Raw genomic sequence first — 14,583 nt, forward strand, 5'->3', positions numbered from 1 at the left:
ACTTTACTGGAGTGGCATTTTCCTTAACTTTGATTTCCTGACTCAAACCCCCTCATGTGGCTCAGCTTGTCAGCAAATAATGTTTATACATTTTAGTCCAAAACTTGCTTCACCATGATTCTCATCACCCACAAAAGACACTTGCTCCCTGGTCTTAATGTCATGCCAAATAACCTTGGTGATCCCACCCCAATATATTCAAGCCTTTCTTAGCAACACACACTTTGCCCTGTGTTATGAGACTTTTAAATTTCAAATGTGTCTCAAAATATCCTTTTAATTCTATTTTCCTTCCTTCGTATGAAACCAGATTTGTACCCTGTGGTTCCAGTTGTTTGTTATCCTAATTCTCAGCAAATAGTTCTTCCATGATCGTTGTCATTCTTGCACCTGAATCCATAAGTCGATTCAATTGTTACCATCTACATAAATGCTTGTATATGGATCAATACATTTGTCAGATTCATCTTTGACAACCAGAACTAAATCATTTATAGTGTTTACTATGCTTTCATTCATCTCAAAATCCTTCTCCTTCTGGTTGACACTATTAATTTTATCCTTGGATTTGAAAACTTTGACAAAATGACCTTGTTTGTCACACTTGCGGCATGTCACGTTCTTTGCTGGACATGGACGTCCATTCAGGAAATTTGATGAGAACCCACACTGAAAACAAATATTCCTCTGAAAAAAATATTACCCTTCTCTCATATTCTAAACGGCATGGCATTCTTGTTGGACTTTACTGTAGTGTTTTGTTTTCCATTCTGCTCTTTAATCCTTTGCCAATTTATCATTCTTCACTAACTACTTTGATGCAGCTTCAGATGAGACAATATTGTTTACTATGATAATAGTTTCTTGCAAAGAAGGATTTTTATTGTGAGTAATTTATCTTGTACTTCCTTGTCTACACCGTACAACAATTTAATCTCTTATCAATTGTGACGTAAATCCTTCAAACTCACAATCAGCAGCCAATATGCATAAAGTAGCAACATACACATAAATACCTTCGTCAGGCTCCCTGGTAAAAGATTTGTGTCTCAGCATGACCGGACTTGGTTTTATATCAAACAGTTTTTTCTAGCCTAGCTGCAGTATCCTCAAATTTATCTAGACCATCCTCTTCTGCAAGTTCTAAAGGCAGCAAATCTTCAAGTACAGCTTGCCCTGCAAACCCAAGATTCTGTTCTAATATAAACAACTTGCATTCAGCACCGAATCTATTTAAATCAACAGCACCTAAATTCTAAAGGCCTAATCATGATTTTGGCGGTGTGGCAGCGGGGCGGCAACGCCACCACCTTGCTAGCACACCGCCAAAGCAGTGTGAGCACCACCCGCCTGATTACAAGTTTTCTCATGTATGGTGGGCGTTTCTTTGGCAGTCCCAAGGCGGTGCCTCTGAAAAAGGGCACCGCAATGGGAGCACAAAGGCAGTTTCTGCATGGCATGGAGTCTACAGTCCATGCCGTGCTGAACTGGGTTGCACACACACAGGTGGGCACAACATGTGCCACTCTGCATGAACCCCATAGCCCTTTCCTCTCTGGCACAGTTTTCATGGCAGGCTCACCGCCATGAAAACCATGGCAGAGAGGAAATTCATAATATACTTGGTGGTGCTGCAGCAGCACCACCAAGCATATTGCAGCCTCAAGACTGCCGCAACACCGCCAGGGATCCTTGGCAGTTGCAGTTGTCCCGTGGAGGTCTGACCGCCCAAATTGTAATAGACCGGTCAGACAGCCAGCGCTGCAGTGCTTGCACCACCACCATGGCTACATCAATCATCGTACTGCCATAGTCATAATGAGGTCTCTAGTGAAAGCTCCATACCATGTTTTCCACCTAACTGGTAGAATTCCAGGGAGCTGTAAAAATGGTGGTGGTGGATGAACACTCTGCATATTACCCCTTAAATATAAATATAATACCTTGTAGTATTATCCTATAAAACACACACATTAATAAACAATATCTGCAGTAAATCACACACAATACATTAAACCTGTGAGAAATCAAAAATGCTACTGTTTTTTCTCACCACATTACATCGCAGTGTGCCATAAGTAGGAATACATGCACCAAATTAGACGGAGAACTAACCCACTCTCCATAATGTTTTACTGGTTAACAATGATATGCCTACTCCCGCAATTGATCCACACCAGACGATGTTCTTCTCCCTACGACACAGCCTTGGTACCCACAAACATAGTAATATCAGTTGGTGCGTGCACGATGTTCTTCTCACAACCACGCATAGATATCAACAATCGTACGATCCTTTAGTTGTTCCTTCGATACACAGAACAGCGCTCTGAACCCTATCTCAAATGGTGCAATGACTATAGTACAATTGTACGATGCTTTAATCGTTCCGCTGATACGCAGAACCGCTCTCTACACCTGATGTCATGATGACTATAGGATTTGTGTCAATCCAGAACAGCTCGATGACTAAAGGACTGGTGTGAGGATGCGTTGCTTGATTGCTTCACACGCCAAACCAAAATGGTGTGGTCTACAAAATTCACGCGATCTAAAATGGCACTGGGAATCATGCCCGAAACTAAAAGGGCATCTGGAGACAATTCTACACTTCATCTGTTGCTGTCTCACTGCACTTAGGCTGCTCCTCCTCCACAGTGTGGCGTCAAGCTCCTCCTCCACAGCATGGCTCTACTATGCACTGAGGCCACTCTGTACTAAGACTGCTCATCCACACTGTAGCCTCAAGCTCAAAATTAATGAATACTAAATAACCTGGCTTAAACGATCAAGGCACCTGCTTTAGTTCACCAACCCTTTGTAAATACAATACAGCTAGCCAATTACCAAGAATCTGGATGCTGTACGACTCATCATGTAACCTAAAGCTCCCTGGAGTCTCAACTGACTCCAGAACCAACAACAGGTTTGAATGGTAATATTCCATTAGAACTATAAATAAGTCATAATACAGTCCCCTGAATAATGAATACTACAAAATGTAAGTTAGTTGGCAACTTATGTTACTAGGTGGGAGAGAGAATCTCTAAATCGCTAGTTTGCACCACTGTCATTTGTTAGGCCAGGTAGAAAAAATGCTAATCTTCAAATTACATTTTTTCAGCCGCGGTCGGTAGTGGGATGACCTGCAGGGCGGTGACGTGGGGAGGGGGAGGGGCAGGGTGGGGGGTGGTAATGTATGGATTACGGAGTTTTACAGGTAAGTAGACATATAAATAAATAAAAACGAATTTTGTTGCGTGCACTGCATCACCAAATGCGATGCAGTGCGCGCAACAAAATTCGTTTTATTTATTTACTAGCAGCCCGCCCCAGCGTTGCCTGGGGCAGAAATGGGTTGGGGGCAGTATACCCGCTCCCGCCCGACCCCCTCCCGCCCCCACTCCCTCCCGCCTCCACTCCTACCGCCTGTCCCTCTGTGCACACCTGCTCCTGCCCCCTTCCCGGCCCGACTCCCTCCCGCCCTGATTTCAATGAGCATTTACTTTACCTGAGTTGCCTTCCCGCGATCTTCACTTCACCGCCGCTCCTCTTCGCCATGACGTGCCCGCGCTCCTCACTTCAACGCAGCTCCATGCTCACTTCACCGCTGCTCCATGTCTCTCCTCCTCGTCATCACGCACATCGCCAGCGCTACGTCACGGCAAGAGCAGCTACGCGGCCGGCGCTACTTTCAGGGCACTACTTTTTTTTAAAAGTTATATTTTTAAATGTACGTTTTATTTTTATTTTTTATAGCCTATGTCCATCTGCACACCCTGACAATTTCTACAATGTATCGGGTGTGTGGATTGGCGCTGTGGTTCCCGAGTTTACCTTGCCAAAAGGTTTGTGTTCTCTCTTTATAATAGTAGTATAGATATGTTTACTTACCTGTAAAACTCTGTAATCCATACATTACCACCCCCACCCTGCCCCTCCCCCTCCCCACGTCACCGCCTTGTAGGTCATCCCACTACCAACCGCGGCTGCATGTTTCATATTTTAGATGCGCACATAGAAATTGAACATTTGTTCTTAATATTTTATACGACCAGGAAAATATGTGAACAGCATTACAAGAAGAGATACCATCTTGCAAATGCTTCTGGGTAAAGTTCTCTCTTTTCTGCACAATGGAAATTATGAAACACTAAAGTGCACATACTATCACCTCTCCATTAGGATAGAAGGCCATAGCTCTGGATTTGTGCCTGTATTTCTACTTAAAAGCTAAACCTTTCATGGGAGGTGGTTGCTTTTGCTCCTTTGGCTGTGTTAACAGAACTTTGAAGCAGAGGTCAGAACAAGTCTATTAAAAAACAAACAATACAGAGGAACAGCACGGTCTTACAGAACTTCTTCAAGGATCCGCTTCTTGTTTTTCAGTACTTTGCACAGACTTCTACTTTGAGGGTTTGCCTTTGAAAAACAAAAAGTAGATACCAAATGACTCACCAGATGGGACATCTTTAGCATTTTCAATGAAAGTGCACCCATCATGTTACTGGAAGCAGTTTTTGCAAATATTCCCCACTTATTTGGTGGGGAAGAGTAAATATGGTGGGTTTGAGTACCAAAGGCAGCGCCTCCACTGCTTCACGTCTACAGTGGCCGGCTCTTCAGACTCCTTTGTGTTTAAAAAACCTATGTAGGAGGTTGTTATAGCCAGGGAATGCTACCTGGATGAATAACCAGGTCCTCATTGTCCAGAAATGCCATTACCGCATTATTGACCTGCTAAGGATTTCATCATAACAAATATTGACATTTTGTGAAAAATGATTACCTTAATGAACAACCACTAACCAGGGACCAGTGTTTTCTTTATCTAAGTGTATTGCGTAAGGCAGCTTTTTAGAGGATGTACGTGGATAGGTGTGAAAGAAACAGTATTGCTGGGATTCAACAAATTCAACTCCTCAGATAAAAAGCTGTTAAATGACTCAATAAACATACATGAATTTCATTACTGTCCATAGGAAGTTTTAGCACCAGGAGAGGAATCATATCCCTCTTCTTTACTGCTCTGACAGAAGAGCAGTGAAAAAACAAACATGATTTTCACTTTTCTTATGACACACGGTGGACAATGGTCCTTCATGTTCTTGCAGAGATTTACTGAAAGTGGTGGAAGGGCAGATGCTGATGAACACCCTTCCTGAGTTCTTCAGAGACCTTAGGGAAATGGTGAAATATTTTATGGTGATCTTCTGTTACCCCTATTTCCTCTGCTTCCCTGGATCGCCACAGACGGGCATACTTCTTGGTAGGTGGAGCTCTGGCATTGGCAAATGCCATTTTCACTGGCTCCTGTGAGAATACAAAGAACCACAGGAGATAACAAACGTTTGCCTGGCTCAGCTGTGGCTCAGTGTAACAGCCACCATTGAGCATGGCGCATGCTTTTTCACTTTTAGAGAGACTGGTTCCATGGCACATGGGACGGCAGGTGAGAAAAGGCTATAATAAGGTGGGAATGTTTGGGAGGAGACCAGATCTTTTTTCACACAATAATATGACTAATAGTCTGGACTGCTGCAAGGTTACAAAGGCAAGTAGGACACCAGGAAGTTTGTTTCTAATGATATTCCTTGGAAGGACCGAGGGAAGGAATTAAGCCCTGAGGCAGTTGGGGGGGGGGGGGGTGCAATAGTTTAGTTTAGACACCCCTGGAGAGTTCTTTGTGCGCTGTGGGAGCTAGTTTCCAAACAAAGCATAACACTCTAGTGAATGCAAGAATCTAATGGTGAACAGAAAAGATCACCTGTGTTAGATGAAACAGTTGAATTACTTGAACCCGATAAATCAAACAAACAGCCAATTTTTGGAAGCCTTTGTAAACGTCAGATCATCATGTACGAGTTTGAGGGGCAATGGGAGCCTATTCCTCTATTTCGCTCTAAATGACTCTTAAGGAATTTCTAACCCATAAGATTTCCATTAATCTGGGAAACCACAACTGACAGGCAGGTTGTGTTGTTTTGCATTACAATGTTAACTGGGCAGATTGTGAGGTGTTTTAATGAATCAGGCAGAGTTTTTTTTTTAAAGCTAATCTACTTTCCTACAGGCAGCCAGTGTAGAGTCTGCAATAAACCTGATGCTGAATAAAACCTTTAAAGCCAAATATCAAGCATGCTGCATTACTTTGTATATGGTAGAATCTATTCATGTTATCTTTGTGATTCTTAATTAGATTGTGTTTCAGTAATCAATTCTGACATGAATTAATGCATTTTTTACCATGATTGTCTGGGAAAAGGTGTGGAATGGTGAGGGAGGTATTATTCTCCTTTTATTTGTTTCTGGTTACAAAATCATGATTTTGACTTGTATCTCATATTCTGGTGAACCTGCATTTAGTTGATTAATGACTACTTTCATTCTGTGTGTAATGAATTTCATTGCTCTCCCTACAGGTGAGGATGAGCCTATGACCACGGAAGCACTGGTTACAACAGTTCCTGTAAACAAGAAGGTGCAAAAACCAAAAGCATTTGAGGAGCGGATTCCTGTAAGAGGGGTCACCCTAGAAATACTGCGTGATGCTACTTCACAAGACCCAATCGATCCATGGCATATACATCTAGATATTCACCGACTGGTTCAAGTTGAGCACCAAAATCAGGCATTTAATCCTGTTCAAGGTAAACACAAACAGGTTAGCTTTGACGATGAGAGGATGACTTTGGAGGGAAACGGAGACACTGAACATGTGCATCCCCTCTTAATAGACAGTCCCACCGAAGAAAAGAGTGCACCATTTAGAAGTATTCAAAGAAAGCCTTCTTGGAAACCACTGACAACCACTTCTTTGATACATCACCAACTCTCATCCATTAATCAGATGTCAGGATCAAACAAACTATATTATTACCCTTTCCCTCAAAAGAAAGGACCCAGGATTTCAGAAGCTGCCAGGCGTCTTGGATTATATGTCACTCAGTCAAATATTTGAACTAACTAGGCAAACACTGTCTAATGTTTCTTGAAGAAGAAATGCGAGATGCAGGAAACGCCCAAGGTGGAATGCTCTAATGGAGAAAGGCCAGCCATTGTTCTTCTGATGTTTGCCAAAACACCTTTGCGGTACCATCTTATTCAACAAAAAAACAAACAAGGGAAGGAAAGGTTTCTGTCCTTGAAATTCTAGGATCTTTTTTCCATACACTTTTTACCTAGCTGCCTTTGTAGTTTTTATTGTGTCTGGCTGCATCAAGGTTGGCATGTGCTTGGGTTCATTCGGATATACTTGAATGATTCCCAACCTAAATGGCAGATCTGAACATTGCCTCATATTTTGTTTTTCTGTGTTATTTTGACACATGTTGCTAGGAAAAAGTTTCTCCCATTTACGCATATGCAGATTAGCTCTTGGGAAATCACTTGAACCTTCTTGACAATCAAAATCAGTTAAAAAAACTATACAATGCCTTAGCAACGACATTAAGTTGTTCATGTTGTCATGAGCAACTGAATTCCAGAGACTACAAAATTTCCTTTACAATTAGTTCTGTGTTGGCCACTTTGGCTACTTCACTATTATGGACCTACATTGTGTACTGATCAATTTGTACATTTCTGTGTGGGTCTTTCAGATGTGTAGTAAATGACTTTAGGTGAAAGGATTGCTGTTAATACATTGAAAATAAATAATTTCTCCACCAGCAAACTTCAAAAGACTTCAGATTAGTTAGGATGCTACAATGATCTTGTCTTACTTTGAAGACTTCATTCATACTTATAACTGTTGCCTTGTCATGATTATGTAGAACAAATATTTAGTGTGGTTGTGTGTTGTATATGTTCTGGGTTCACAAGCGTGTTTGAAGGAGCATTCACAACAACATGGATGATTATATTGCTGTCAGATTATCCTAACACTTGTTTAAAACGATTGCTTGTTATCTTACTAGACCTAGAAAGATTTTTATTGTTCTAAACTCTGATAACATTTATGAGAACATGGATAAAGGTGATATAGTAAAAAGTTTTTTGGGACGGTACAGATTCCTTCTTCATGCATGACAGTTACCACAAAGGATGCACGTAAATGATTTACGAAGCAAGGCATTCAAATGTGTTAGAAAGGATGTATGAAGGCAAATATTTGAATGACAGAATCAAATTCAGCCAGCACCCTTAAAGGACCATTGAGAATGATGCAAATGGGGAGAAAGGCATTTTATGCTTAAGAGAGCAAGTTATTCAAGGAAGAATTATAATTGATGCTGCCAGAATGATATATAAAGGCACTCTTGTGAGTCTTAACAGTGTTTCCACGGAAAAAATAGTACAATCTGTGAGCTCTGTAACATGATACATGACCTAATTTAGAGCTTGATGGTAAATTCTCTAATTTGTTCAGGAAGTACTAAGGCAGGAGGGGAATTTGCTGGCAGAATAATCCTCCACCATGTAACTTGTTATGGTGGAACACATTTTGATGGGTAATTCTCCTGCATATTTAAGCTCCTCAAATTCGACGATTTTGCATAACCGTCCAACTCTAAATGAGGCGCTTAGACATTTTATTCTTAGAGCCTACTTACCAAGAATAAGCAGGTTCACATAAAATTCGGTCTTGCATACATTGAAAGTTACATTTACATTTATTAACTGAGAGGTCTTGAAATGAGAGTCCATTTTGCCAAACGAGATGGCCTAAAGGAGTTTGTCTCAAGGTCCGAAGTGGCGAGTTGGGGATTATTAATAGCTATGCATTATCTGTTAGTTTGTGAACTTGAATGGAAATGTGCATTTAATTAGAGCCTATTCACGATTAAAGACCATTTGCGGGCAAGTACATGTGGTTGGATGATCCCATCCTTTTTTAATCTGTGCTATGTATTTCTTTGTAAATCATTGATGACCTTATGGTACAACTAAAATGTGTCTGCTGATATACAGTACATGTGACGGTCAATAATCTCTCAGATAAACTGTCCTGCATCAGAAGTAAGAAAGGACCTCATCAAAACTTTTAAGTTAAAGGAGCTAGGCTTTGGGAAGGTGTTAAAGAGAGTGGAGGCTCTAAAATCAGTTGGGGAAGTATTGCAGTGTAGGTGAGAAAGAAGAGAAAACGATCAAAACTACACCATAGTACAGAGGTCAGTGTGGGTCTGGTAGTGTTGGCATAATGAATGGAGGAAGTATGCATGTGCAAGAGTGAGATCTTCGGCACAAAGTTTGGGCTCAGATTTGGGATATTTAGATTTTTGGGGTTTTACAAATATGAGGCAGGTGATAGTGGGCAGAGCTGTCAGTCAAGATAATGAAAGAGGAAATTCGAATCTGACTGACAGGGTGAGCTCCAAGTTTGGAGGTAGAGGGTCACTGAGGAATGATGTTGGGAGGGGAAGATAGGACGATTGAATATTTTTATGTGGAGCGGATGATGGGAAGGGTGTAACTGGCATAGCTGAGGTAGGAAAATTAGGACAAGAACTTTATATCACTAACAGAGCTTGAGTACATGGGGAGGATGTAGCGATGATAAAACCTTGTGGGTCTCCATTTGCAGTGATGTGTGCTCAGAGTTTGAGAAGTAAATATGAGAGGGATTTTTGAAGAACAGTGAGGAAAGCCTGGAGAGTTGAGGTACTCAAGACATTTAAGGATGGACATGCTTTTCAAGAGTGGTAGTAAGCTGCTCCCAAAACAAAGGAGTTGCATGAGCATGGACTGGAAATAGTTGCGGAAGACAGTGCTAAACACATACCTGAGATCGTTTTTGGTGGTGTGCCTTCAACAGTAAACTTCCACTGGTTCATGATACCCTACGGAGAATTTGTATTTCTATGGCACCCTAGCGCTAGTTTTTTCCTGATGGTCCTGAATTCACTACAGTGTTTTGATGTGTCATACTAACAGCATCTAAAATCCTTCTTCATTTATCACCGGTCTCTCTACCAGGAGATGGTTGTCTCCCCCTTGTTCTACAGTAAAACTGCCATGTATTATTCTGAATGTCATCCTACCATTGCCAGGGATTAATATGCAAATATGACTTCCCTTTTAATATCTCAGATTGCCATCTTTTTTTAAATGCAACACAGGAGTGCACCATCTAGGTCCAGGATATCTACACCCTCTGCCAGATGTTCATGATATCCACTATCTTATTGCGTTCCATTTAGATACATTGCATATAAATATTTGTTTATGTTAGAATTCTGAAAGAATGTACAGCCTTCCTGGGCGGATGTTGGACTCTTCTCATGTAAAACAAACTGCCACATCAATTGATTCACTACTGGGCGTGTTTAAGACTGCCTCCTCACCTCAGTGACAACTGACCATAATAATTAACATTTTGTAGAATCGTTGTACTTCTTTTGCTCATGTTATAATAATATACTGAACAGAGATTGCTAAATGTACTCTTGCCTGACAAAGAGATTCTTGCGTATTACTGCACTATATAAGTGTTATCATTCATTCATTCATTCACTTGGAAGCCTTTAAAATGTGCCTTCTGGTCATTTCCAGATCCGTGGACATTCAGCAGCATCTCGAAGAGCTGATTTTTCTATGACACAAGCAACAGATCTTTCAAGCAGTATCTTCTAGTGTATTTTGTTTCTACAGCTTTGGGCATAATTCATTGACTCGTCCTTTAAAGTATGTCAAATTATGAATAATATACATGTGTGTATGGCATCAATACATAAAAAAAGCACTTTATGTAAAATGTTGAGCCTTCACATTCTCAATATTCTATGTCCTGTAAGAATGTTTGTATGTATGTATTTATCAAAAAAATATTAATATACATCCACTGTAATTTGTAGTAACGGATCATTCATACTAAGGTCAGTGTAATACAATGTTTTACCTAAAGTGAACTGTCTAATACATACATTTTTGGATATTTGTTTAAGAATTGAATTTCACCAAACAGTCGACTAACCTAAATTTATATTAAAAATCTATTTTGGACTTACTAGTATTTTATTGCCTAACCTGTGGTTTGCTGAAATACTAAAGTGGATCTTTGATGGAGTAGGTAGCCCATCGGGGAATGGAATGCTGGAGAAAGGCAATATCTCTAAGGACCCTTCCCTGTGGAATCTTTCCATCTGATAGCACTTCTGCTAGGGATAACTTTCTATTTTGGAGCCATTGCAATCCTTTTTGTGATCGCCTTAATCTGTAACAGGACCCCAAGGTGCGAGAGGCTCTTTCCTTAGACCTTTAGTCTCAGTAACGGATTACTGTAGTTGCTCAATCTCATAGCTGTCCAATAGGAGTTAGGGTATATCTTAGGCAGTGCAAAGATATTCAAACATTGTTTAAATTTGTCTTAACTGCCTCTAGCCTACAAAATGTGAGATTGTTGGACTTTGAAAGTGGTAAACTGATCCCCAAGGAAGGCAAGAAACTCAAGCCCATTAGAAGGTACTTGATGTGTCTTCTGGCTGCTGCCAACACTACCTGCATGAACTAAAGCCTAAGTGAGTGAGTGTATGCAAGTTATTCTGCTTTGAATGGGAGCCATCTGCAAAGATGGTTCCAACTTAATAGCACCACAATATGCGTCATTGCTTCTTTCAGCGCAGTATGACAGTGTGCCACCATAAGCTGTTACCATATAATCAGACCCCCCAGGATATAGCGGCATGGATTAGCAAATTTAGCGGCACAAAAATGGAAATTTAGCGGCACAAATATGGAAATTTAACAGCAATTTTGCGGCGTTTTATTTGGCCATTTTTCCTACAACAAACACAGATATCTTAGTTTTTTTAGTTATTTAACAACATGAAGCTATGTATATTTGGTTTATTTACAATGTAGACACTTTGTTTCCCTCAAAAAGAAAGACTTCCTCTCCGGCAGAACACAGAACGTCCGTCTTCCGCTCCGAAGCCACCAAGATCATCTGCGGCTACCCTAGGTCTCATTCCTCAGCCCTACGCTGTTTAACATCTACATGGCACCACTCGCCCACGTCGCCCGACTGCACAACCTCAACATCATCTCCTACGTCGATGACACCCAGCTGATCCTCTCCCTCGCCAAGGACCCCCACACCGCCAAAACCAACCTACACGAAGGAATGAAGGCCGTTGCCGAATGGATGAGGAACAGCCGACTGAAGCTGAACTCGGACAAGACGGATGTCCTCATCCTCGGATCCACCCCGTTGGCCTGGGACGACTCCTGGTAGCCGACCACACTGGGAACAGCTCCAACACCCACCGACCACGCACGCAACCTGGGGGTCATCCTCGACTCATGGCGCCATATAGTGGGTGGTAGGATCTCTCCCCAAGCTCCACGAGGGGTGCAAGCAGTAGGAGAGGAGTGCTGCAGCGAGGCCCAGCTGGGGGCAGAGATGGCAAAGCACGCGGAGCCAGAGGAGCGCCCAATGAGCATCCTGAGGATCCAGGGTTTCCCTCACTGGTGCTGATATGGTGTTGTCTCCTGGGGCGAAGGCACCTAAGAGCACTCGAGGAAAGGAGAGGCAGATATCTAAGTGGGGTTTAAGCGCATGCTGCAGGGATGGCGAGTGAGTCTTTGACTTGGCTGTGAATCCCTCAATATGCAAGGATGAATGGCTGTGCAGTAAGAAAAAATATATATAGACATTAGGGCTTGTGTTAACAGCGGGGCGCTGGATCCCAAGCCCGCTCCCCCGGAGCCGGACAGGGTGTGAAATAGCATAGTTGTGGCCGGAGCTGGCATGGAGTGCTCGGAAATGCCTCGGGCCAGCCCGCATTGTTTAGAGATGCAAGAATCAAAGAAAGTGCTCTATTGAGTGAAAAACACTAAAGCATGCATCTTTTTAAAAAAAAAACACACTAAACTCCTTTTAATAATTTTATGTAATGAAATAAGGAGTTAAGTGGGTCGATGGCATTTTGAGTGCAGGGATTTTTGAAAATATCAATTTTTCAATGGAACCTGGGGCTGCTGGCCTTTACCTCCTGCTGCGTAAGATTTATTTGAAAAATTGATTTTTCTGATCGCCCTAAGGGCGGTCACATCCAAATTGGGACATCGGAACCGCCGACCTAAGGTTGGACGGTTCCTTTCCTGCCATGGTGTCCTTCTCCCTAACATCGCAATAAGGCCCTTACTGCTGTGCTCCCCTGCCTTACTGGCTTCCTCCTATAGTAATGTTTACTGTTATGAGGCTCTGGCTGCTTCTTTTAATTTAATTTAAGCAAGTAAATATGTGAAATTCTGGGCTCAGTATGGCCTCCCATTTAGCGGAGCAGTCATCAATAGTGCAGCAGGTGCAGTTGCACCTGTGCCCAGGGGTGAGAGAGCCCACTGCACCCCTTTATAAATGTTTTTTACTACCTAACCAGAGGATATAGGGGGGGCATTTATCTTGCTCGCATTAGGGCCCATGGCACCTTTGCTATGTCACTGCTGCTAATGTTATTCACAGAGCCATCTGCAAGTATTTACTCATTTTGTAATTGTATGCAGCAATACACAGCACTTCGGAGTACCTTGTATGACTGATGGACAATGATGTTAGCATTGAGTGGCACAAGGTCCAGCCGCTGCAATAATAACAAAACAAAACAACATCAAATGCAGTCAGAAGCCAACGTCATTTACGGGCAACAGCAAGGTGGTTTATTAAATATTTATCTTTATTACAGTTGATACTCTTGCCTTTCTCTGCGTGCCACTCGCGTGCGTTGGTGCCGGCCGTTCCCCTCCTTTGACTCCTTGTGCAGAGTTTACCATTGTTTATACTTTCCCTGCATACACGGTTATTTATGTATGTGCTGTGTAGCTATATCTGGACACCGCTTGACCCCGCGCTGACCTTTTCTTAAGGCCATGCTTGTGGCCCCTCGGGTCTGACTTCTTGCAGACTTCCTTTGAACTGTCCACTATCTCTTGCGGCGTCACCTGGGCTTCCCAGTTCCCTCAGCCCCATTCCAGGTCTCTGGCCTCTCCAGCGCTCTGACACGAAAAGGGTACGAGGAACTAAAACAACCCTTGGCATTCAGTGGAGCATGGCGGTGGCTGGCATGACGTGGGTGTTTACGTAAGATGCTCCTGATAAGGCGTCAATTGAACAGATCCGTAAGCACGCGATAGACAGACCTCCCAGGATGTAGGCCTTTTGTAAAAATGCCACGCGATTTCTACAAAAGTGCCGATTTCGCGGGCACTTTTGTAAAAATCACGGCATTTTTACAAAAGTGCCAATTTCGCGGCAAACCGCGAAATCGCGATATTCTGGAGGGTCTGTATAATGTAGAGAGACTAGAAGTTGTAATTTTTCTTTGATAAAATAAAATTCTTGGGCCCTTTTGAGTTTGCGGTCCCATGGACTGCCGTATTGGCGGTGGTGGTCTGTGTTTAGTGAGCTCGGCGGTCTGACCAGCGTATTACCAGTTGTACGGATCAGCTTTGCCAAGACAGCCGCTGGACCACTGTGATCGCCAGCAGACCGCCGACCGCCAGGTTCGCGCTCAGAGAAACGCAGTGGCGGTCTGAGCACCATGAGCTCGGCGGTCTGATTGGCGTATTACGAGTTTGACCGATTGGCTTTGTAAGACCGCTGCTGGACCGCCGTGATCTCCAACAGACCATCGACGGCCTGGT

At 42.5% G+C, this 14,583-nt stretch overlaps 1 protein-coding gene across 1 annotated transcript in view; it reads left to right on the forward strand.

The window, feature by feature from the left end:
* The window catches only part of C10H9orf152 (chromosome 10 C9orf152 homolog), a 242,278-nt gene extending 231,334 nt beyond the window's left edge, over positions 1-10,944 (forward strand). Inside the window, exon 2 of the mRNA XM_086941459.1 lies at positions 6,423-10,944. Within this exon, the coding sequence (XP_086797585.1) occupies positions 6,423-6,961 (539 nt within the window). The 3' untranslated portion in view covers positions 6,962-10,944. The remainder of the gene's footprint in view (positions 1-6,422) is intronic.
* The last annotated feature ends 3,639 nt before the right edge of the window (positions 10,945-14,583 follow it).

The sequence above is a fragment of the Lissotriton vulgaris genome, chromosome 10 (genome assembly GCF_964263255.1).
Source record: "Lissotriton vulgaris chromosome 10, aLisVul1.2, whole genome shotgun sequence".
Taxonomy (NCBI): Eukaryota; Metazoa; Chordata; class Amphibia; order Caudata; family Salamandridae; genus Lissotriton; species Lissotriton vulgaris.